At 42.2% G+C, this 25944-nt stretch overlaps 1 protein-coding gene across 1 annotated transcript in view; it reads right to left on the bottom strand.

The window, feature by feature from the left end:
• MARCHF5 (membrane associated ring-CH-type finger 5) overlaps window positions 1–25944 on the bottom strand; it is an 82744-nt gene that overhangs the window by 40590 nt on the left and 16210 nt on the right. The window contains exon 2 of the mRNA XM_089690294.1: window positions 1291–1493. Coding sequence (XP_089546420.1) covers window positions 1291–1493 — 203 coding nt within the window. The remainder of the gene's footprint in view (window positions 1–1290; window positions 1494–25944) is intronic.

Genomic DNA, 25944 nt, shown 5'->3' with positions numbered 1-25944 from the left:
GACCTGAATCCGATTGAGCATGCATTTCACTTCCTGAAGACAAAACTGAAGGGAAAATGCTCCAAGAACAAGCAGGAACTGAAGACAGTTGCAGTAGAAGCCTGGCAGAGCATCACCAGGGATGAAACCCAGCTTCTGGTGATGTCTATGCATTCCAGACTTCAGGCTGTAATTGACTACAAAGGATTTGCAACCAAGTATTAAAAAGTGAAAGTTTGATTTATGATTATTATTCTGTCCCATTACTTTTGGTCCCTTAACAAGTGGGAGGCACATATGCAAACTGTTGTAATTCCTACACCGTTCACCTGATTTGGATGTAAATACCCTGAAATTAAAGCTGACAGTCTGCAGTTAAAGCACATCTTGTTCATTTCATTTCAAATCCATTGTGGTGGTGTATAGAGAGAAAAATGTTAGAATTGTGTCGATGTCCCAATATTTATGGACCTGACTGTATTACAGTGTTATTGCCACCCTATTTATATGCTCTGCTGGAGGGTACAATGTGATGTGAAAATTGGGGGGTGCAACTATCATCTAATACAGGTGGCTAAATGGTTAGCATTTCCGCCTGGCAGTACTAGGGTAGCTGGTTCGAATTCCAACCATGGCACCACCTGCCTGGAGTTTGCATGTTCTCCCTGTGCTTGCGTGGGTTTCCTCCGGGTACTCAGGTATCCTCCCACACTCCAAAGACATGCTGGTAGGTTAATTAGCTCCTGTCTAAATTGGCCCTAGTATGTGTATGTATGAATGCAAGTTAGGGACCTTAGATTGTACGCCCCTTGAGGGTTAGGGACTGATGTGAATGTACAATATATATATGTAAAGCGCTGCGTAAATTGACGACGCTATATAAGTACCTGAAATAAATAAATAAAAATAATACAGGGGTCACCAAAATCTGGCCCGTGGGCCAAATGCAGGCCTTTGGTAGCCTTTATCAGGCTCTTAGGGTACAATTCCTCTCAATGATATGAGGCACTATTCCTCCTGACAACAGCAGTGGGGCACTATTTCTTCCAATGATACCAATAATGGTGTACTATTCCTCCCACTAATACCAATGCTGGGGTACTACTCCTCCTACTGACCACCAACCCTGAGGCCATGTTTATTCTCAAGGACACTGTGCCCAGGACATTTTTTACTCTCACTGACCACAATCCAGCCCTCCTAAAGTCTGAAGGACAGTAAACTGTCCCTTTGTTTGAAAAGTTTGGAGACCCCTGATCTAATATGTAAAGACAGCTTCACTGCATTTACACTAAACTATTAGACACTTACCTAGGTTTGGGAATTCTATCAAATATTCAGCGTTGCACTGTGGACATGCCACGCGAGCTGTACTGTTTCCCCTTTGCTTCTCATCCACCCATCTTTGGAGACAGGACTGATGGACCCATTTGGTGGAGCCTCTGCAGCGGCATGGTCTCACCCATTCAGCTGTCCGGTCATCTTCATCTGTTGCAAAACACACCCAGCAACTCCTGCAGATGCAAATACACAGTGGTAAGCCAATATATTTTTTAAGTACATTTTCAAATCGTAATCTAACAAGAAATAGGCCATTTACCAGATGTCCAGTAATTCTGCAGCATAGTGCTGCACTGCCCTTGGCTGATCATATGAACTGTCTAGCAAGCATAAGGTACAGCTGTTAATTTCAACAAAGCCCATTAACGTCTGTATAATGCCCCTGTTGGATTTTGCACACTTGATCAGCACTGCAAGCTATAGCCTCTCCACTGTCAGAACACAATAACTCAGCGGGCAGGATTCCCCCACCCACATAGATTTTGTGGATGGGGGAATAGAGTGAGTTTTTTTTGCATTCAACCCACTGATTGAATGAAAAAAAACTGACTAATCTAAGGGCTGCTTAACTCAATGAGATATCACTGCAGGAGTTTTGTGTTGGCTATGTAGAGTGGCCAGTGGGAAGACAGGTCTTGAAGTCATGGTCCTCAACCATGTGCCATCAAGACTCCTTGAGTACTTTGTCAGACTTTAAAATTAAGTTAAAGGTTTTTTTTTTCCAACTTAATGCATTCTATGCATTATGGTAAACATTCTGCATGCAGTTCTCCCTTTATATTCACCTGAGGCTGATCTCAATCCAGTGAGGTGCACGAGAGCAGCAGCTCTCACCCTTCTTGCTGGCTCAGATAAAGCTGTGGGAGCAACTGGCTCCAGCTGCTGTCAATCACAGCCAGTGAGGAGGGAGCAGGGGGTGGGGGGAGCCGGCTCTGTGTCCACTAACACACAGAGAGAGCGAGCACACATACACGAGTGCCCCCATAGCAAGTGGCTTGATACAGGGGCACTCAGTAAAGGGAGGGTCCAGGAGCACTGGCGGGCAGGTTTCCCCACAGCCCCCCTTTAAATACAACCAGAGCCACCGACAAGTAGTGGGGACGGGGCCAAGCCCCATACTGTGTGTCTTATGGATACACAGAGCAGGACTCAGGAGCAAGCACACACAAGTGCCCTCAGAGCAAGCGGCTTTCTCTGGGGGAACTCGGCGGGGGAATTGGAGGGAGTGTAGCTCAGAGCACTGGCATAGGACCAGAGTAGAGGGGAATCGGGGTTGCTCTGTGCACAACCATTGCACAGAGCAGGCAAGTAATATATATTCTTTTAAAAAGTAAAAAAATTTTACCTTTAGAATCACTTCACATTTGAATGCATCATTCTTGTGTGTGAGATAGTTCATTTTAATATCTGGTGGATAGGCTGGAAAATCTCTGCGGGCAACAACAAGCACTTCTGATGCTCAAAATTTGTTACCACTCAGCTGTTAATCTCTCAATTTCCATGTTACTGAAAGTGATGTCAAAGATCTTTCAAAAACCAGCTGTACAGTATATGGCTGCCTTTCCTGGACACAAGTGAAAGGCATGGCATCCCCCTGTAGCTAGCTTTCAAACCTTAAGCAAGACGACATGTGGCAAAAGTTACACTTTTGTAGAGATATGGTGACTTTTTCTACAGTTGAAATTAAGTTACCTAGAATTGCCCATGGCTTATCGACTTCAATGCTTGGCTGCTGAAATTTTTAATTGGCATTGGTAGTTTTACAGCGATTAAACCTCTCCCTGCAGGAGTTTAACTGAAGAAGTGATAAACATCCAATATGTAATTTAAAATTCTCGCTGTCGTCTTAAAATGCACAATTGGCTTGGCCTGATCATCACAGGCTGGAACTGCTGAATCAACAAAAAATATTGGATGCACATTTTTTTTCCTAAAAAGAGCACCGACCATGCACAAATGGCAAAGGCAGCTAAAATATGCTTTAGCTGTAGCTCCTGAGTGCAACAACAGACTATTTTTTACACTGTATGCCTATGCGCTTGACTTTACGCGCTTCTGCAAGAAACTGAAATCCTAAGTTACTGGCAGACTGCTCTCCCATGAACATTTTCTGAGTCCTCAAGATCCCTATTTACTAGCAAGTCAGTCAGGGAAAAAAAAAAACACAATCACAAATCATTATATTGCTGCAGTAGCTGACAGATTTTTTTGGTTCTTTTTGTGAGCTTAAAGCGGTATTAAACCCCAACCCAAAAACATCATATATTGCAGCTTACCAATTATTATATGTGGTGGCTGCATTTAGTTTCTGTTTCCTCTGTGTTTTCACCTGGTGATCAGGTTTAGATACACTAACAAATTGAAACTGAACTACAGCTCACACTTTATAAGCAGTTACAGCAGTTTTTTTCCTTTTGAGATAAAGCGTAATAAAGAAAACTAATGCAGCTATTTGCATCTAAAAATTGGTAAGCTGCAATATAATAAAAATGTTTATATTTGGATTTAATACTGCTTTAAAAAAGAAAATACCATCAATAGAACAGCAAGTCTAACTGAACAGATACATATATATGGGTGTAGTTATAAATAAGAAAAAAAAAAAAAAAAGGGATTCGCAATCAAAAGTGCTTCTGATTACAATTTCTCAAATGATATTCTATGAAATGTACCTTAGCATTTTTTTATACCACTTGCCCTCCAGAAGATTTTCCCCCCTTCCTGACCAGGCCATTTTTTGCAATATGGTGCTGTGTTACTTTAACTGACAACTGCGTAGTCATGTAACACTGTACATACATGAAATTTGTGTCTTTTTTTCACAAATCCAATAAAAAATTATAAACATCAAATTGTCATAAATTTTAGCGTCTACAAATGGCGATATTTATACTGCCATTTATATTTATAATTTTTTTTATACTAGTAATGGCGGCGATCAGCGACTTATAGAGAGACTGCGACAAGCATTCTGACACTGGGTGGGAACTAACTGCCAGTGACACCAATAGAGTGATCAGTGCTAATAAAAAGCACTGACACTGTACTAATGACACTGGGCAGGAAGGGGGTCAACATCTGGGGCGATCAAAGGTTTAATTGTGTGCTCAGTGTGCTGTTTTACAACAGAGACATGCTGCTTTGTATTTCTGTGCTGTGCAAAGAAATACAAAGCATCATGTCCTTGCTGACAGGTGAGAGACCTGTGTTGTTTACACACAAGTCTCTCCCCTGTCAGCTTTCCCCGACAATCACCGAGTGGCGGCGGGGAATCACCTTCCGGGACCTGGTGATTGACATCTCCTGTCGCCAATGGTGGCGCTAGTAGGTCGGCGTGTGCATGTCCCTATCCAGAAATGCAAGTCACGAATATATACACACGTGATTTTGCGCAGCCCTGTAGCAGTACTTCTACTACAGGGTGGTGGGCAAGCAGCTAATGAATATCCGACCTTGGCCAAAAGGTTGCAGGTAGCTTGTGGCACTTGAAATTACTTGTGTTAGTCTTCAAATAGATTTCTGTGTCTTCGCTCCACTATTATGAGCAGGCAAAATGTTGGTACATACTGGTAATGTCTCAGCTTGCCCACCAACGCCTTCCACCCGCCATAAAATTCCAATGGACTAGCAAGGCAGCTCATCATTAAAAGAAATGTACACGGGCAGGAAGGAATAAGTTGGCTCCAAATGCTAGCAAGAATTGGACTTTTGCACCATCAGAATATCTCAGAATTAAAACAGAGTAGGGGGAAATAAAACCTTCTGTAACATTATGCAGGCTCCTCTAGGGGTCTGCACTTTATTCCTGGTAGCCTATTTCTATTGTTGTAAAGTGACAGAGGCAGTTAAAGCGAAGTTCCGTCCAAGGAGCACACTCACACGCACTAGAATATCCCCCACCGGCCTGTATCTAACTGCTGTATCAATTTAAAAATAATCCTAACCTAAAATTTTCAAACTGTAGTAGAGAACAAAAAACAAAGCGTACCAGCCTTGCGCAGAGCTCCGAGAAAGAAGGGACCCCCCCTTTGAAACGTGTCAACTTGACCAAGAGTATCTCCCTTCTGGATGGGATTTGCACGTGTCTCCTAACCCAGTGTTTTGTTTTTGGATTTTATATGCCTTTTATACTGCTACTCTTGTGAATATATTTCTTATCAATAAATGTAATAATTGCCTACTGAGGTAATGCGCAAGGTTGGTGCGCTTTGTTTTTTGTTCTCTACAGTTTATATCAAGCTTCCCCAGCTTCGTTTTAGAGCCGCACAACCTTTGATAAGTGTTGAACATTTTACTTTCATCATATTGTTCGACTGGCCTTCTTCTGATCTGTGTCCCTGACCGCAGGAGGTGTTGGATTTGTGTCTAAAATTTTCAAATACATAACTAAATATGTGGTCAAATGAGGAGCTGTCCAACAGGGTCCATGACCCCGGCTGAGTTAGATTAATGAGACGTCTGCAAAGTAAGGTAAGAAAAGGTTTTTTTTTTCCTTTCTTCAATAATCGTGAATGGATGGGAGGAATGTTTTTTTGCCCACAGATGGGCAAGTACTGTTACCTGGAGTATAATTTAAGCAAAGTCAGGCTTACTTTTACTTAGAACACAAGAAAATAATCTCACTAACTCAAAAACCAAGGTTGCCCTTCTAAACGTCTCTCAAACAAGCTAGAATCACATGATAACCCTTTGTATAATTAAAGCTTGAACAAGCAATGAATAATGAATTGAAATTCCCTTACTTTCTTTCATCAGCCTCATCTCTTTCTATTGTTGCACGGTGAGCTAAATAAAAACGGTTTCAACACAAGGGTCTTGGTGCTTGCCAGATTTTCCATTTTCCTGCACTGAATAAAACATGACCTTGGTCCTAGGACTGAATCAGGTCAGCGCTCAAATAACAACCTGAATGAGAAAAGTCTGGCTTGTGCAAACAGCAGCGCTATTGTTAGAGTCAGGTCTGGCTCTTCGATGATGGCTGCACAATAAGAGCTCGGGTGGATACGGTAACACTTTGGAGAAAATAAATGACAATTCTAAGTAGTCTATGTAAAGGGATGCAAGTTTTTTTTCTCTCAGTTATCACATATTATGATTTATTTCTGTAAAGGCTGCCTGAAAGTAATTTTGATAGATCTTGCATTTGAAGGAAGTCTGTTTTTTTTCTGCAATCGCTTAGTCTCCTTTTATAGCAGCTGATCACATTGTTGTGGTATTGACAATGTCAACATAACAAACCTGAGTATTCTTGAAAATGTGCAGCAATGGCCAGAACTCAGTTTTCCAATGTGTTGGACTCAGTATGAATCAAATGATGATGTTGGGCAGCACAGTGGCTAAATGGTTAGCACTTCCACCTGGCAGTACTGGGTTCGTTGGTTCGAATCCCAACCATGGCACCACCTGCCTGGAGTTTGCATGTTCTCCCTGTTCCTGCGGGGTTTCCTCCGGGTACTCCGGTTTCCTCCCACACTCCAAAGACATGCTGGTAGGTGAATTGGATCCTGTCTGAATTGGCCCTAGTATGTGTATGTATGAATGTAAGTTAGGGACCTTAGATTGTACGCCCCGTGAGGATTAAGGACCGATGTGAATGTACAATATATATGTAGAACGCTGCGTAAATTGACAGCACTATATGACTACCTGTAATAAATAAAATAAATGATTAACAAAATTTAGTGACCTGCAATCTTGATCTGGTGTGAGGTAAAAGGAAAAGTTTACAGCATAATTATGCTTCATTTTCCAGAACCTTCTTGAACATTTCAGGCAGTTCTGAAAGTAATACCCAATACTAGACATAACTAAAGAAATTAGATCGTTAATACAATTCCAAATTATAGATGGAAACAAAATTTTTGTTAAAAGAGCAATTTGAGATTGCAAAAAAACAAAACAAAAAACCACAATCAGTCAATCATACTCGCCTAGATGAATGCAGAATTGGTTCAATCCTGCATCTGCTCTCCACTGCTTAAAAGGAAAAGTTCACCTTTTAACAAAAAAATTATAAAAATGCACGTTTTCTTACTTGCAGTTACATTTTTTTTTTCAGAGCCTGGAAAGCATCATACCAGCGATCAGTAGATTGCCGGTGCCATGCAGGACTCCTGCAGACTGTCAAAAGAAAAACACAAAAAGGGCGCACTCTCCTCTTGCATTACCGTAGTTACAAATGAATTTATTAAAAATGTGACAAATGGATACTCACAAAACGAATGTAAAAAACAAGAAGCCAAATAGGTCAATGTCACACAAGTGGAGTCCTGTGATTATGGTGCCAGTGGGAAAAACTGACGCGTTTCAGGAGTTGAACTCCATTTTTTAAAGCTAAGATGATAGAGAATTCCCATGCCACATATATAGGGATAATAACTGATTGAAATCATCACCACACCCCCTCCATGGAAAATAGCCCCATTGCTGGGCCCTAAAGCTATTTGCTGCATGTGTCACTTCCATGAATGGAAATAACTGATGCTTGTACAAAGATGTGTGCAAACAAACTGTATGCCACAAGCACAAATTATATGAAGAACGTACTGTATGTGGTACGATGTCCCTTGAATTTCAATTCTCACCATAAAGTATTCGCGCAAAGATGACTGAAAAATAGCTGGTCAAGAATTACTGAGTGAGGAACTTTAAATATGTAAATCAAAGATTACATCTGCCGAAAATTGAAAAGTTTAGGTGTACAGTAGGGGGAAGATTCCTGAACTAAGTTCTAGAACCTGCACAGGAGATCCTGTAGTTGACAAAATGAATTTTAATATATTTTTTACACTGCAATAAATCACAATTATATGAAGAATCCTGCTGAAAAAGCAACAATGTATGTCAGAGGAGGAGTTTCAGAAATTATATCAAAATAAAAAATAGTAAGAACCCAGTGGTGACCAAACTGAAATTAAAGAAATGTAATTTGTATGCATTTAACTAATGTGCAAAAGGTGATAAGGTTACAAAGATTAAAATGTTTATTTAATCTGAAACCATAAATGAGCTTTAAAACAAACCCACACCGACTCCTGTAGCTGCAGACACTGGAGGAGTTAACTCAGAAATTTCACACCAGAAAAGGGAAACCAGCTCAGCTCTCTGTCCTGTCATATAGGCCATCCAGCTCTGTATTTTAAACACAGAGTAGGTGATCTGACAGGGGAAGGCACAGCCAACTAATGACTTGAACAACTTCAGTGCTTCTGCTGAGAACTTTGAAGATGAATTGCTCCACAATGCCTGCAGCTTTTTTTTTTTTTTTTTTAACGTTTACTGCCTAAGAGCATCAAATAAAGCAACACATTTAGACTAATGTGCAACAAGAACAAAAAGTAAACATGCCATAATTATCTCAGATAGACAACGTAATCAATGTCCTGATTTAATTTGAATTGCATCACCCACAGTCTTTATCAAGCCATAACCTAAGGCTTCTATTGGAGGATTCTAACATCATCCATTGCTCAAGGCTACACCATCCTCTCGCTTTCTTGTGACTCCTTGTGCTCAGATTAGCAGTACTGTACCCTACAGATTCATTGTGGACCAATTCTGCAGGTTTTTATACCAGATCCATTATTCCTTTACTTCCTTTGCTACTTAATTGAATTTTATCGTTTAAGTCTTATAGAATAGCCATATGCTGGACATAAATATGGTCCATATTGATAAGATATGTTATATGAATTCACCTTGATTGTCCAATTCACCATAATTTCATTTACATGGATATTATATATAGATAATCCCTGGGTTATGAACAAAATAGATTCTGTAGATTTGTTCTTCAGTTAAATTTGGATGCAAGTTGGAAAAGGTACATTTAAGTGCAACTCCAGCAAAAAAAAAATTTAAAGTTTTGGATAGCATAGGCCATGGCCATGCAATGATGTGGAATTTTTGACAGGTCCGCCAGACAGTAGGTGGCAGCATGCAATGAGCAGCACGACAGGCGCCTGGCGGTTTCCGGGACCAGTGTGACGTCATGCTGCCTCCATTCTTAAGAGTATGAGTCATATGCATGTTGGATGTCTAACTCAGAGACTGCCTGTACTATACTTATACTTAAATATCACAACACTTAAACCTATAATAACCCAGAAAAGTGGTATACCTTCACCCTTCCTCCTTCATCCTGGAAATTCCATTCAGAGACACAGGAGGAGTGTTCCTGAGGATCTATGGAGGGATATGGTTTGTAATATACCCCATATGTATGAGGGAAGTGTATATGAAAATAACGGGTGGAACCATTGAGGTGTTAAGTTATGTGTCCTGAATCACGGACGCAGGATAAAGGAAAGTGGAGGAGGTGACCCTAACCGTTGGAGAAAATCAATGAGAGGAGATTGTAACCCTGAGTGGTTAATCTGCCCTGCTGATTCTTCTATAGGGTAATTACCCATCCTTATTAGAGTTGGAGAGTGGTGTTTTGGGTGTTGGCTTCCACTTTACATATACATAGGGTGTAGTGTGATACACTGGCAGTTTATCTGTGAAGTGGTTTCTCACACATTATATGACATATTCTATGGGAATGTGTTTTCACTCTTATGTGTTCTGACACTTGGTTGGAGTATACACATTGATTTTGCATGCGGCACATATAGTGGCACGTGTGTTTACATTATTTAAGGTATGACACTATGTCGAGTTCTTTTTCTTTTTGAGGTGCATGAATATCAGGATCTGCGGGTATTAAGAAGGTTTGTGGTGATGCAAAAAGAAGAAAAAGTTTAAGTGTTTTGAGTTTACACTTGTGAGGATTATTTTTTTGTGGGACTTTTTTTGTTTTATTTTTATTTATTTTTGTTTTTTGGACACGGTGGGACTTTTGGACATTATTTTCTATATTTTGGTTTGATTTGTTTTATTTGTTCATAGAAAAGTTACACATATATGGTTTGCCTGTACTATACTGTTATATGGTTCTTATGGACATACTGTATATCACTACATGGTTTTTATTAGGTATTAATTGTACATTTCACTTTTTTTGGTTCTTTTACACATTCGCTCTGAAAAAGAGGGATGCCTTTCTCCTAAACTGCGATGGAGGTGTTTGATGCTCTTAAACAATGTTTCAAAAAGACCTTTAAAGTGGTTGTAAACCCTTACATATACCCAGTGCAGTGACCGCCTCAGGCGATTCAAAGAGGACACAAATAATCCTACATAAGTTGTACCAGTTTATCTACAGCAGTCTTTCCCCTAAATCCACCCAAAGTACATAATTTACACAGGATCGCTCAGCTCTGAAAAGCAGGGGGTGGGGAGCTGAAATTACATCAGTGAGGAAACCTCTAAGAGCTGACTGGAGGAAGGACACACGCCTCTTCACACAGCAATCGAGCTGAGGCTGTCAATTTGGTGGAGCTCCCTCCCATCACCAATTTTCTCTTGGCGTCAGGAAAACTCATCAGAGTTGACTCATGCAGATAGCAGAGGAACAAGCTGATGGACAGAAATGACACTTAGTGCTCTGGATTAAGACAAGCACACACTATAGTGCTTCGTTCATATTCTTGTCTGAGGTTTATAACCACTTTAAGTGACATGAACTTTTGCACTAGGTGTTCCTCCATACCCATGCCAGAGTTTATCATCTGCTGAGATTGCAACTTTTGTTGCAATCAGAGAGGTAACGGCCTAGGAACAGAACAAGGTCCACATACATTATATCTTTATCATGGATTCAGCTCCTCTGAAGGAAGACGCACTCCACTGTATTTCCATCAGAACCAAGTCTTTCTTCTATAGGTCCATCCATATCAGATTATTTGGATCAGAGTTTGGTCACCACTGGATTTTTACAAGCAGAAAAGTTTGCATTTTGGCCACATATTTTAGTTGTCTGTTAGTCTGTTACAAAGGCAAAGCTGCTCTGGGAAATCATGCCAGCCATGAGGTTCAGAACCACTCATGGTGGGGATGATCTTGAAACTACAGGTGTACCTCAGTTTACGAAGTTTTGTACTGCGAAAAATTCGTAAACCAAAACGCGGTTTCCCATAGGAATGCACTGAAAACCAATGAATCCATTCTGGAGGTTAGAAAAAAGTTTTTAAAAAAGTCGCTGTTGCTATAGGTCAGTGCCGGTTTTTAAATATAATTACCGGCTTTTTTTTTTTCTTCACTATAGCTCAGAGAATCAGCTGTCACTTTCCCCCCAGCTAAAAAAAAAAAAAAAAAAGTATGTTTCCTTTTAGTTTGTCTCCCGAGATAAAAGAAACAAATATCTTTTAGCTCCGGGGAAAGTGACAGCTAATTCTGTGAGCTATAGTGAAGAAGAAAAAAAAAAGCCAGGAATTGCATTTAAAAATTGGCACCGACATAAACTTTGTACTGCAAAAAACAATGTGTAAAAAATTCGTAAATCGAGGCATTATTTTCAATGGATTTTCATTTGCAAACTGAAAAATTACGTTACCGAGGCATTCGTAAACCGAGGTACACCTGTATACATATACCATACTTGTTGGATCCCTCCCACTAGAATGATCTGCGCTAGCTTCTGGGTCCCCTGCTGAGCAGCCACCCTACTGCAGATGGTTGCTTGCTCGGCACGGGTGGTATTCAGAAAATGCTTAGCATTTTCCCCATTAATGCAAAGCATTCTCCGGCTGGACGAGGTGAAGGGTGTGCAGTCAGCACCCCACCTCTCTACCTTGTCCAAATGGAGAACTCTTTGCATTCGCTGAGGAAATGGAAATTGTTCTCTGTATGTCGTCCATGCCAAACAAGTGACGACCTGTGTTCTCTAAGCAGCAGGACAGCGGTTCAGCATGGGACTCAGAAGCTAATGGAAATCACTGTAGTAGTGTCTACTACAGCGATTTTCACTTTCTAGAGGGATAACACAGGTATGGTAAAATACATAGTTACACTAGTTCAAGCAGGACCAATGTAACTATTTAAAATATCCATACCTGGAATTCACTTTTAAGGTATTAGGGAGTGAGGCAGGCACAGTAACCAGGGATCACACTTTCACTACACTTTTGCTTTAAAATACCATACTGCAAACAACACTCTAAAGCAAGGGTGTCCAATCTGTGGACCAAGATGGTAAAGAATACGGCCCAACACAAAATCAAATGATTTTTAGGGGAATTTTTAAAAAAATTAAATTACACTTAGCGAACATATACGGCTGAAGTAAAAATTGACAGCAGGCCCGGACTAACTATAGGCCACACTGGGCATGTGCCCAGTGGGCCGGGGCTGCCTGGATAGGAGGGGCGGCCAGGCAGCACAAAATATCTGATGAGCACCTTGAGAATTATTTGAGAATAGCTGCTATATCCATTGAACCAGAGATTGATGTATCGGTTTATCAAAACCGGTGTCCAATATCGCACTAGTTTTATGTTGTCCTCCATTTTTTATTTCCCTATTATTTTTTATTAAAAATGTAAAGTTTTATTACTCAGATAGGTACATTACCTATAGCAGCGATTGTTAACTGATCGTCCCAACTTTTTCCACTCATCAGCTATCCTTATTGTTAGTGTATTTTATGGGTGACCAAAGACCATACCTCTTCTCCCAATGTGGCCAGTGAAAGTCAAAAGCTTGGACACCCTTACTCTAAATCACAAATATCGGTAGGCCCAAAAAATATTTTTTTCTACATACTTACCTGTAAAATCGATTTCTTGGAGTACATCACGGACACAGAGAAGGGTATTCATGACTATGTGGGCTATATGACACCTATAGGTGAATGGACACTGGGCAAACAATCAGAGAGGAAGTCCTCCCCTATATAACCCCTCCTACACAGGAAGTACTTCAGCTTTTGTAGCAAGCAATGAAATTCCAGAAAGAGGGGAGGAACCTCTGTGTCCCATGATGTACTCCAAGAAATGGATTTTACAGGTAAGAAAACCCCCCAATCTTTTTTGTTGTACATCACGGGACACAGAGCAGACTATTCATGACTATGTGGGATGTTCTAAAGCATTTAAAACATTTTTGAGGGGAGGGCTACAGCACGATAGCCACTGCCAATAATCCCTCAGTACCTACTCAGCCATTTGTAATACGCTGCGGCCAAAGGCAGAACACATCACAGCTCTGACATCCCCTGGTAGAACCTTGTGAATGTATGGACTGAAGACAATGTAGCGGTCCTGCAAACCTGAGCAACTGACGCCTGATGGTGGATAGCCCACAACACCCCAATCCTGGTAGAGTATGCCTTCACCTGAAAGGGTAGGACATTGTAGTGCAATTTATCTGTTGTTCACCAATAAATTGTCTATACTGCACTTAGAGGCGCCTTCCTCTCTTTTATTTTTCTTGAATTTTTAACTGGCGGATCCAATGAAAAATAGTTTACCTGAATGCCGCCTGCCCTTTCTGGGCCCTTCTGACAGCACAAACCAGGATTTCTGACCTGTGCCACCAACCCAATTAAATCATGACCACTTGAACTACATCCAGAATGTGCAGCACTCTTTTCCTGCCGACCGTGGGCTAGGAAAAAATAAAGGCAAGGCACTGTCCTGATTTAAGTTAAAACCAAAAAATCATTCTATACAGGAAGATGGAAGGAGGCAACATCACCCTATCATGACGCCAAGAATAGTTGCCAGCTTTGACACTCTTCCTGCCGAAGTGATAGTAACCAAAGAAGCCACTTTCGGAAACAAGGATTAGGTTTCTTTAACTGATTCCAAAGAAGGCCTCTGCAAGGACAGCCAAAGTCACAAGGGCAGCCTGACATCAGAGTTACACCCTGCACAAAGTTCCAATCAAGGAGCGAGTACAGCGGTCTCTAAGAAAAAATTGAGAGACACAAAATCTGACCTTAACCGCTTGCCATCCGCCCCATACCAGGTGTACTGCTACAGGATGGCACGGCTATGCAAAATCACGTGTATATAAGTGATTTGCATTTACGGGTAAGGGGGCCCACGCGTGCCACCCTACCTGTGCTGCTATTGGAGGCTGCGAATGTCAATCACTAGGTCCCGGCAGGCACTCGGTGATCGTCGGCAAAGCTGACAGGGGAGAGACCTGTGTGTTAACAGCCGAGAGGTACAGCAGAGAGGTACAAAGCAGCATGTCTCCAAAGTAAAAAAGCACACGGCAAACAGTTAACCCTTTCATTGCCCCAGATGTTAACCCCTTCCTACCCAATATCAGTGTTTTTATTAGCACTGATCACTGTATTAGTGGCACTGGCAGTTAGTTCCCACCAAGTGTCAGAATGCCATCCGCCGCAGTACAGCTATAAGTCGCTGATCGCCGCCATTACTAGTATAAAAAAAAATATATATATATATATAAAAATTCCAGTATATATATCGCCATTTGTAGACACTAACTTTCATGTAAACCAATATACAATTATTGGGATTTTTTTTTAGCAAAAGGACATTACATTTTGTAATTTTTTTCATTGGATGTTTTATAGCAAAGTCAAAAATGTTCTTTTATTCAAAATTGTCAGTCTTTTTTTGTTTATAGCACAAAAAATTAACCACAGGAGGTGAACAAATACCACCGAAAGAAAGCTCTATTTGTGGGAAAAATAATTACATTCATTTTATGTACAGTATTGCATGACCGCACAATTGTCAGTCAAAGTAACGCAGCACCGTATTGCAAAAAATGGCCTGGTCAGGAAGGGGGGGTAAATCCTCTGGAGGGAAAGTGGTTAAATGGTACCCAAGGTAAAATTTAAATTTCCCCTACCGATTGGAAAAAGGATAAGAAACCTTACAATCACCCACTTCCGTGGGTGCCACTTCCTGGCCTCCCATCAGGCAAATAAGATTTCCAGGTCCTGTAATGGAAGCACCCTGACGCCAGCTTACTAGCACTCTAAAATGCAGAGAATACAGGACCTAAGACCCCCCGATCTTACCAGAATTGGGCTTAATAAGCCAAGCCATCAATTCTAGCAATCATATACAAGATACAATATTGGACAACAGGTCTTGACGGACTGGAGTGTCCCCTGCCAGATACACTATGTCGGTGTATTAAGCCCTACCTGCACAAAAGACACGTCAATAGTTTTATTGGGGAAAAGCATAGATTAGGGGGAACTGGTCCCTAAGGTGTTACCAGTGCATCTACCCCTATTGCCAGTGGGACTCTCAACAAGGGCACAACCTGTCTAACCTGTTGTAAAACCTGGAAGTCAGTAGATCCAAATTCAGAGTTCCCAAATGCTGGCAGATTGCTGAGAACGTCGTGGGATGCAGGGATCATTCTCCCAGTATCAGCCGTTGACCTTTGGGGGGAAAGAAAACCCTGCCAGTTTCCTGGAATATGTACTTCCGACACAGAACTCATGCTGTCCTGTCCCAGGTAGAATGTGGTTCACCTTTTCCTGAACCGCATGACTCCTGGTGCTGCACTGGTGGTTGATATACGCCACAGCTGAACTCTGACCACAATCTATGCAACGGGTTCATCCAATAATCCAGCGCAAAGCGTACTGCCTCAGGTTCCAAACATTGATGGGCAGTATTCCCTCCTGTAGAGACAAAAGTACCCTGAACTGTAGCCACCTTTAAATCAGCCCCCCTACCAGAGAGACTGGCATCAATGGTTACTATCTTCCATATTACTGGGAGGATAATTACCCCTTCTCCAGATACCGAACAACCACCAATTCGGACTCTGCAATACCCCAGGGAAAAAGCCCTCTGGCAATCCAATGCTTGGACCTTTATAATTCAGACAGAATGTTCCTCTACATAAGACCTGGAGTGGAACTGCACAAAAGGAAACCGCTTCAATGTACATATAATTTCCTCATGCTGAGATATACCGAAGGATACCTACTGCTTCTTACATTTCGCTTGAAACTTGAAACCGACTGCTTCCTGAGCAAAGGAACATTAAGGTACTATGAGATTGACACCACCCTGTGTCCTCAGCAAGCCCAGCACCAGGGCTAGGAGCTCTGCAAACACACACAAGAGGGTTGTGGCCAGCCCAAAGGGCCACAACAATACAATGGCGATTCTCAATTGCAATCAAAGAACTCGTGATGAGCCTAAAAAAAAAAAAAAAAAAAAGGGCACAGGAAGATATGCGTCATTAAGAACTATGAACACCCACCACTGATTGGATCGATCCTATTGAAACAGGACATCTAGAGTGACTTATGTCTAGTGCCTTGAGATCTAAGATAGACCTCACACCCCTGTTTGGTTTAGAGCCTGCAAACCTGTTGAGTGTCACAAATCGCCTCACACTCTGCCCTAGCATCCATGACATACTTCTCAAAACACAGCCATCTCAGACCCTGGAGGGGAAAAGCTTACAACACCTGGTATACCCAGGCAGTCTCCCCTCCAAGTACTAACCAGGGCTTGACCCCGATTAGATTCCGAGTTCAGATGGGATCAGGCGCGTACAGGGTAATGCGGCCGTAGACCATTGCAGCTCCGCCACCAGGAATAGTTGCAATGCCAGACAAACACAGTGGCCCAGATACCCCTGACACCATTGCATCAAGCACGCACGCACAAATGCAGCCTATGCATCAGGCACGCACGCACGAATGCAGCCTATCAAGCACGTACACATGAACGCAGCCTATGCATCAAGCACGCACGCACGAATGCAGCCTATGCACGAATGCAGCCTATGCATCAAGCACGCAGCCTATGCATCAAGCACGCACGCACGCAGCCTATTCATCAAGCACGCACGAACGCAGCCTATGCATCAAGCACGCACGAACGCAGCCTATGCATCAAGCATGCACGAATGCAGCCTATGCATCAAGCATGCACGAATGCAGCCTATGCATCAAGCATGCACGAATGCAGCCTATGCATCAAGCACGCACGAATGCAGCCTATGCATCAAGCACGCACGCACAAATGCAGTTTATTCAAAGTACAGTTCACAAAAACTATGCAGGTATGCATGCAATAATGTAATACAATACTGGAAGCGCCTCGCTTCCTAGAAGCGTATTGTTTCACAGAACGGCGTCAAAATTAAATGTACTTGGTTCCATACTAGGCAAACACATATGTATCAAACGCAGCCTCAATGCTGCTTCAGTGCAGCTAAAATGTAAGCTCCTGCAGACCAAATGCAAGCTACTCTGGAAACTCAACTCCTTTAAGTGTACCAATACACCTGCAGGAGTGTATCAAGAAATAGTTGTACAAAACCCCCCAGGATTATGCAGGGTAATTCAGTGTAAAATCATGTCCTATCTGGTCATGCAACTCCTCAAGGAAATACTCACACATCATCATCCAGCCATAGACTGCTCCGTGTCTTTGCTACCTCTCAGAAGCCTCACAAAAACGCCAGCCACATGGGACTACAAATACAAGCTAAAATGGCTGCCCATTACTTCCTGCCTCCACTGCACAAGTGTAGGCTATAGAGAGCAGCCCCACGACTTCTAGTGGTAGGAGGAGAAACTGCGGCCCAATACTGCTTAAGAGACACACAGAGCATGCCTTGGCCAGACTAAATAGCACACTGCCTACAGTGGCCATGGGGAGAATGACCAGTCAGATTTTTCAAAGAAATACTGCAAAAATAAACTTACCATTCCAGCCGAAGGACTCTGAATCATAACAGGAGTCCAACCTTCACCCATCACGGTGGGCTTTGTCATGCACTTTCAAGGACTCTGTCCCCATAATGTGGGGCCAATGCCTCGGACCTGTACAGGACCACACCGGAAAGCTCCATGGTCAGTATTATACTGCACAGGGATCATTATGCAGGGTCCAGCGCTGTAAGGCTGCGTTACAGGCAAAACCCAGAGGATTCTTCTCCTTATCTCCAAGAGCACATGAAACACTTCAGTGACCATCCACCTTACAGACACTGGCGAAAAAACGGCACTACTTCCTGTGTAGGAGGGTTTATATACGGGAGGACTTCCCCTCTGATTGGTCAGCCAGTGTCTATTCACCTATAAGTGGCATATAACAGACAGTTATGAATAGCCAGCTCTGTGTCCCGTGATGTACGATAAAGAAATCTCTCCTATTGGTCTTGCCAAGAACACCAAACAAGGTCTACTCTACACTCCACTGAATATGCCCTGCTAAAACGCACTAATGATCTACTAACTGCTAAAACCAATGGCCACTACTCTGTACTCTTACTACTTGACCTCTCTGCAGCTTTTGATACAGTTGACCATCCCCTCCTCCTCAAAAAACTCCACTCTCTTGGCCTCAGAGACTCTGCTCTCTCCTGGTTCTCCTCCTACCTATCGCAGCGCTCCTTCAGTGTTACCCCTATAACGCTGCCTCCTCCTCTTCACTCCCTCTTTCTGTAGGGGTCCCTCAAGGTTCTGTCCTTGGACCCCTTCTCTTCTCCATCTACACCTCCTCCCTTGATCACTTGATAAACTCCCATGGCTTTAAGTACCATCTCTATGCTGATGACACACAAATCTATCTTTCTACCCCTCACCTCACCCCTTCAGTCTCCTCTCGCATTACTAACCTACTAAGTGACATATTGGCATGGATGTCACTCCACATCCTCAAACTCAGTCTTTCCAAAACTGAGCTCTTAGTATTCCCTCCAGCCCGTGCCCCCTCCCCTGACTTCTCTATCAAGATCAATAACACAATCATCAGTCCCTCCCCTCATGCCATTGTACTAGGTGTAATCCTAGACTCCCATCTGTCCTTCCAGCCCCAAATCCAATCGCTGTCCAAATCTTGTAGACTTCACCTCCGCATCTCCAAGATACGACCGTTCCTAACCTCGGAAACTACTAAGCAACTTATTCACTCCCTTGTTATATCTTGCCTTGACTATTGTAACTCCCTCCTTATTGGCCGACCTCATCGCAGGCTATCCCCTCTTCAGTCTATCATGAATGCTGCTGCCAGACTCATCCACCTCACTAACCATTCTGTATCAGCCACCCCTCTTTGCCAATCCCTCCACTGGCTTCCCATTGCCCAACGGATAAAATTCAAAACACTAACAACGTATAAAGCCATTTATAACTCTGCCCCAAATTACATCATCGATCTTGTCTCTAAATCCAAACCGTACTCTCCGCTCCTCACAAGACCTCCTACTCTCTATCTCCCTTGTCTCCTCCTCCCATGCTCGTCTCCAGGACTTCTCCAGAGCTTCCCCCATCCTTTGGAACTGTCTACCCCAATTTATCAGACTATCGCCTACTCTGCTCACTTTTAGGCGATCTCTGAAAACCTCTCTCTCTTCAGGGAAGCCTATCCTGCCCTCAGCTAATAATGGAATCTTCTACTCTTCCAACCAGTCCATCCCCCACAGTTACTACCTTTTGTACCACTAGCCCCTCCCTCCTAGCCTGTACGCTCCAAGGAGCAGGGCCCTCAAATCCCTCTTGTATTGAACTGTATTGTCTCCCGTTATATTGTAAAGCGCTGAGCAAACTGTTGGCGCTATATAAATCCTGAATAATAATAATACTGAACAGAGATGATGAAACATACCATTAATGCACTACAGGCAAATTAATTTCACTAGATTTTTTATATTTTTATTGTAGTTTTTAACAGAAGCTCAATAGACGGAAATACAACAACCAAAGCTCTAAAACATTTTACATTGAGGATAGCAACACCAAGTCCAATGTTGCCTTTGAAGAAGACTGCAGAGCTCTCACATGTACAGAAAATGCTGTTGATTAAGCAAAAATATATTCATCGCTTATGTAAAGGAAAATTGAAAGAGCTTGAGATTAAATGGCTAATGAAGGCTAAAATAAGCATGTGTGTGCATGCTAATGAAATTCAATTCAGCCTAAGCACAAGGAAATGGAAATATTGGTATTCATACTTAAACGGGAGGTAAAACTGGCATCAGCATCTGCTGAAAACAGAATGTGTAATACCATAAATAGTAAGGGAAATTACAGAATAGACTTAGAGCAGGGTTCAAGCTGTAAATTAATTTTATATGTGACTAAGTCCCTTGAGTAAAAGAGCAAAGTGTGAAATTCCAAAGCAAGGACTAAACTCAAACCAGGAATAACTTTTATGCATTACAACCAACCTGGAAAAAAAAATATTAAAAAAAGTCTGAGGAGCAGTTAGGTCAAGTTCTGATTGCCATTTATACATCTACTGGTGACATTTACCAACCATCCTGTCTCTGTAACAGGTGGACAGCAAGTGACAGCAGTATGTCCTCCACACCTGCAGCCTGTATTCAATGACCCATGCCGCCCTGATGTCAGTCCATTTTGGCTATCAGAATCCAGAAAAGCCGTGGTTCTAAGTGGGGGGGGGGGGGGAGAGTTCCCATACCACACACCAGAGGTGTGTCAGCATCTGGTACTCCAGAATGGAGCCGGCCCCGTCTTGGTCCCTCTCAGCCCACCTCAAATACCTGCCCAGAGGTGCTATTCTGCCAAAAAACACGGGAGGAAACCTCCCAGGAGATCCAATTACCCTAGGTGCTAGTCAGAAGGAGCAGAGCAAAAACGCATCTGGGTGATAGAGTTGCCTGCATTGGTCACAGCACCTGTCTTAAGGGTAAAAACCCTCAGGTAAGGAACTTGACCAGGAACACAGGTATACCAGCACCTAGTCTCCTGAGAGGGGCCCTGGCAACCACAATTATCAGATCTAGTTCTAGAAATTTTATACGTCTATGTTGCTGCACACAGAATCTGAAATCACAATACTAGATTACGGTCAACAGTTGTAAAACATTAACAGTAGATTTAAACTCTTACTGGTTGACATTTGCTAAAACACTGTGTCACAGGTGGTACTTTATGGAAATTCCTAGCATAATTTGATTTGGTCACAAATAAAAAATCTGGAAAGAAGAAAAAAAGCAACCGAATGCATGTACTACTGTGCTGGACAGTGGACTCCACAATGTCAATATCCCCACATGATTAAGAAAGGAATGTAAGCCTTGCTGCCCTCAACGAACCAGGGAAATCCAAAGAGAACTGTATAAGGGAAACAAAAATAGGGCGCATGGGCCTAGTGCATTACCTTAAAAATGAGGCTTATTTATAAACAGTAAAATACTCACAAGAAAAAATAAAATCAAATGAAAAGCATGTCACAAAGGATGCAATGTGGTCCAAAAACCCCTGAAGGTGGTCTGGTGGGGGACTGTAGATCTCTGGATAGCTGGTGACTGACGCGTTTCGAAGTTGTACCTCTTCCTCAGAGCCAGACCACCTTAAGGTGTTTTTGGACCACAATGCATCCTTTGTGACAGGCTTTCCATTTGATATTATTTCTCTTGTGAGTATTTTACTAATTATAAATAAATCTAATTTTTAAGGTAATGCACTAGGCTCGTGCACCCTCTTTTTGTTTCCTATATACAAATAAAAATATTCAAGGGTTTGAGACCTCTATTGGGCTTTAAATATTGTTGTATCAGTACTGTCACATAGAGACGGTAGTCATGCCATTAACTGTCAATGTTTTGCAAAGGCAGCAGTGGGGGGGCCAAAAGGTTTGTATAGGCACCTGAAAGTGTTTAGCACAAGGTGGGGTTAGGGATTTTCTCAAGGTAACAGGTAGCATGGTTCACTGAGCAGGTACCAGTGTCCCTCGACTGCATACCATTTTCACTGAAACCTAAAATTATTGCACAAAATTTTGCTTCTTATAGCCCAATTCAAATTATAAAAATTTTAATTGTAATACAGCCAACCTTTATTTTCATTGCCCCTCACTTTCCTGTTATTGCAGCTGTGCAGGATGCCTAAACCTGTGCAGGCACCACCATTTTACCCAATGCTCACTGCAGTGTAACTGACCTGGTGGGACACATACCCACTCTGCAACACAAGTTTGTGCAGGGCTACTTATGCCGAGAGGTGCAGCTGTTACCCTGCTATGCCACAACAAAGAACTGCGAGCGAGAACTGAAATTTGCCTTTTTACAGAAGGAAAAAGGTATTTTGAGACGTTTCCTACCACAATGACAAGAAACATGTGGAGATACAGGACTATATTAAGGTGTGATACATGAATGGTGAAAATTGGAAAAATAATATAAGGTATCTATACCAAAAACAAAGCTCAAACAGAGGCATGTAAGAAACTACAGTATAAAACAAAATAAAAGAGTATACAATTGTCAAATAAATAATGTGAAGGGAAAATGGCAACACCTCTACCGTACTGGGGTACCAAACCACACATGGTAGAAATAGCTCAGGCAGCTTAGTGAACTGACGCCATTGACATTTGATGAAGAAAAAAAAAATGAAATTACCCAGCCGCTCGGTAACACATTCATACACAAGAATACTACATGCAAGAGGAGAAATGACAATTTCAGCAAAAGAATAATGAAGCAATGACCTTGAAAACGAAGGTGGAAAAATCTATTTTTCAACATAGGCAGACACATGACATTTTAATTGGAATCCATGGAAACTGTTTTGCTGCAGAAAATATGGATTGTGCATTGCTCTGCATCACTAAACATCTCAAAGTCATGTATTTATATTGCTTCACTGGGAATATATGCCCTGCAGCACTGCACTGAAATGTCTCTGTAAGGACACTCGGATTCCGTCTTTTACAAGTTATGTGCATCAATATAAAAAATGGTGAAATCTTAAAGGCCAACAAGCTCAGCATTGCTAGTATTAATTTTTGCTCGCCACAACTGCAGCCTCTTGTACAAACCTAAATACTCACACTTATTCTTATTTTAGTTTAATGAGTACTACAGTTATTGAAAAAACTTGACATAAGTTGGTTAGTTCATTAACAAGCTGATATGAGCGATTATGTAAAATGCCTTTAGGTCCTTTCACACCAGCAGCTGTGCTGGAACGCAGCTACTGATACGCAGCAGAGTTTACAATTTTTTTTTTTTCAGGGGCTACTTTTCTTTTTTTACTGTGTCATGTTGCAATGCACTGAAGAAAAAAAAAAATACTACATGCTGTACTTTATTTCAGCACACAACACTGCAACAAGGTGCTGTGAACTGGCCCAATAGAAAACAAGACATCCTGCCTGGTCTTGGAGTGGGACTGTGCAGAGCAAGGTTAAAGCAGTGCAATCCTACTGCACTTGGCTCTTAAAGTGGTGGTAAAGGTTGAAGGCTTGAAAACATCAATAAACAGCCTTGGAGGCACTGCAGCATAATACTTGAAACAACTAGTGGTCAATGGTCAACACACCAAGTGACATCACTGACCAATGAAAATCCCTGCGGAGTCTTCCTTCACCTGGGACAGCGGTCCAGAAAAAGAAGGTTCTTAACCTCCCTAGCCATATGATTATGTCTGTATTTCTATGCGCAAAGCAGTACATTGTTTTCAATGGAAATATGTTTTTTTATTGTAGGCCTGTAATTCTTAGGAATAACTCACTGAAATCTGTTTAAACAAGGAGGCTAGTAGATATCCTGGGTGGAATAAAGTTTAATACATTAAATCATAAATAATATAATAATTATAAAAATATTATAATAATAAATTAAATAATGTAATCAAATCAAACACACGGAACTCTGTCCAAACAATATTATATAGACACTGCATATTGTTCTAGAAAACATCACGGGTGTGGTATATTTTGAAACATGGGACTGTACAAAGTCTGACATCGCAATCAGGACAGTGGAACCTCGTTTCCTTGCAGATTTTTTTTCCACTCATCTTGCCGAGAGCAACATACCCTGCACATCCGTCTACGTGCTGCCTTTTTTTGGGTTGGTGGGATGTGGTCCATAAAGTGACATCCAGTCAGGCGTTCTGGGTTGACAACTCCCACAGCACGTTGTTCGGATCTACCCACAGACACTGATGGCGTTTGGTGTTTGAGGAAGATGGATTCCGCAACTTTCCAGATAAAGTTCGTATTAAGCACAGGCTTGTCACTGTTTTTGCGGAACAGAATATTAGGCATTCCACAAGCACTGTTCCAGAAGATGCTGGAAAATCTTTTTGTAGTACTTCCTCTGCCGATTTCTCATTGCCGGATAGAAAGTCATAGCTTGGCCAGCTCTGTTGACACCTCCCATGGTGCTATTGTATTCAATAAAATACCTGTGGCTTCAGAATATTTTTCCCACCTTTTGATTGTGCCATCACTGTGGAGGCATTGTGAATGGTACTCATTAGGCACGCGTCCTTCTTGCCCCGCCATCTCAGTGCCATCATTTTGCCTTTGTGCCAGGCAACTATTTCTCCAGGCTTCAGTTTGGTTTTTCCAAACATTGATGGCAGGTTGCTCCGGTTAGCCCGAACGGTTCCATAGGCATCCATTTTGTGCTGCAGAAGAACCTCGTAAAGTTCTAGAGAGGTGTAGAAATTGCCCATTGTCACAGTAGCCTTGGTTTAGCAGAGGCTCACTTAGTGACAGGACGAATGATGTTGCCATTCCATGTTTGCTGTACTTGGGATCAAATTTTGTTCCTTTGCCGATGTAAATAATTGTGTTCCATATGTAGCCGGTAGAGGATTCGCAAAGCAGGTAGGATTTGGTACCAAATCGTGCTCTCTTGGATGCGAAATATGGTATCCAGCCGAGCCTTCCTTTGTAGGCCATTAGACTTTCGTGTATACTAATGTCTCTCTCTGGCACATTGCTCTGCTGGAAATTCCTGACAATTATTTGGGAGACTTCCCAAATTTTTTTTAGCTTGGGAGCTGGATGAGTTGTTTCGTCAAAATCCTCATTGTTTGTGAAGTGCAAAAATCTCATGATAAATGAAAAGCTGTACTCCGACATGACTGTGCCAAAGAACGGCGTGGCAAGCATTTTGTTGGTGGTCCAATTTCACTTCTGCAGCGGTTTCCCCACCACTCCTTGTAGAATAATTAGGCCGAGAAACAGCCAAATGTCCTCTTTGGTCACAGGATCCCACTTTCTGCTTCGTGAAAACCTGCTGTATGGAGCAGCTAATTGTTGCGCTGCGTACCTATTTGTCTCTGTCACGATTCTTTCAATAACCTCATCGGTCTATATTGTAAAGCGCTGAGTAAACTTTTGGCGCTATATAAATCCTGTATAATAATAATATAATAATCGGTCAGAAACAATTCTAAGTACGCCAAGGGGTTGTCACCTTCAATGTGGACTTTCATACCAGGTGCGCCGGTAAACGGAAATCTTGGCGGCACTGGTGTACTGCAATCCATAGTGCACCACGTTCACAGATCACCCACGTCAATCTCAGATTCGCCGCTGTCTTCACTGTTGGTGTCTGAAGACAAATCTCCACGAGTCGCTATCACTCAATTCAAGTAGCTCCTCACTGTCGGTGTTTTCTAGCTCATCATAAACTGCTTTGGCGCTGGCGAGACACTTTTTGGAAGCCATGAGTGCAAAACCATTTTTAGTCACAGAAACTGAAAAACTGCACTATGGATATATCTGAGGTAATGATACAATGTATGCACTAGAGTAACACTTTATTTTTACACAAATCTATTTTTAAAACTCCCGCCTCCCAAAAGCCCCGCTCCCCGACGGCACAGCGCGGCTGTCTCACGCTGATCACACAGATCAGCATGAGATAGCCGGGAAGGAGACGGGACGGTCGGAGAGGATAGCTCGAGGTGGCTGCAGGACCCGGGACATGGTTCACAGGACCAGGTATGTATTTTGCGGCAACTCCGAGTCTGGCTCTGGGTTACTGCTTTTGGCAGCTACATTTAACCCT

This window comes from Staurois parvus, unplaced genomic scaffold (genome assembly GCF_062004578.1).
Source record: "Staurois parvus isolate SC_StPar_1 unplaced genomic scaffold, SC_StPar_1.0 ptg000525l, whole genome shotgun sequence".
NCBI lineage: Eukaryota > Metazoa > Chordata > Amphibia > Anura > Ranidae > Staurois > Staurois parvus.
This window is presented reverse-complemented; position numbering and strand designations above follow the sequence as displayed.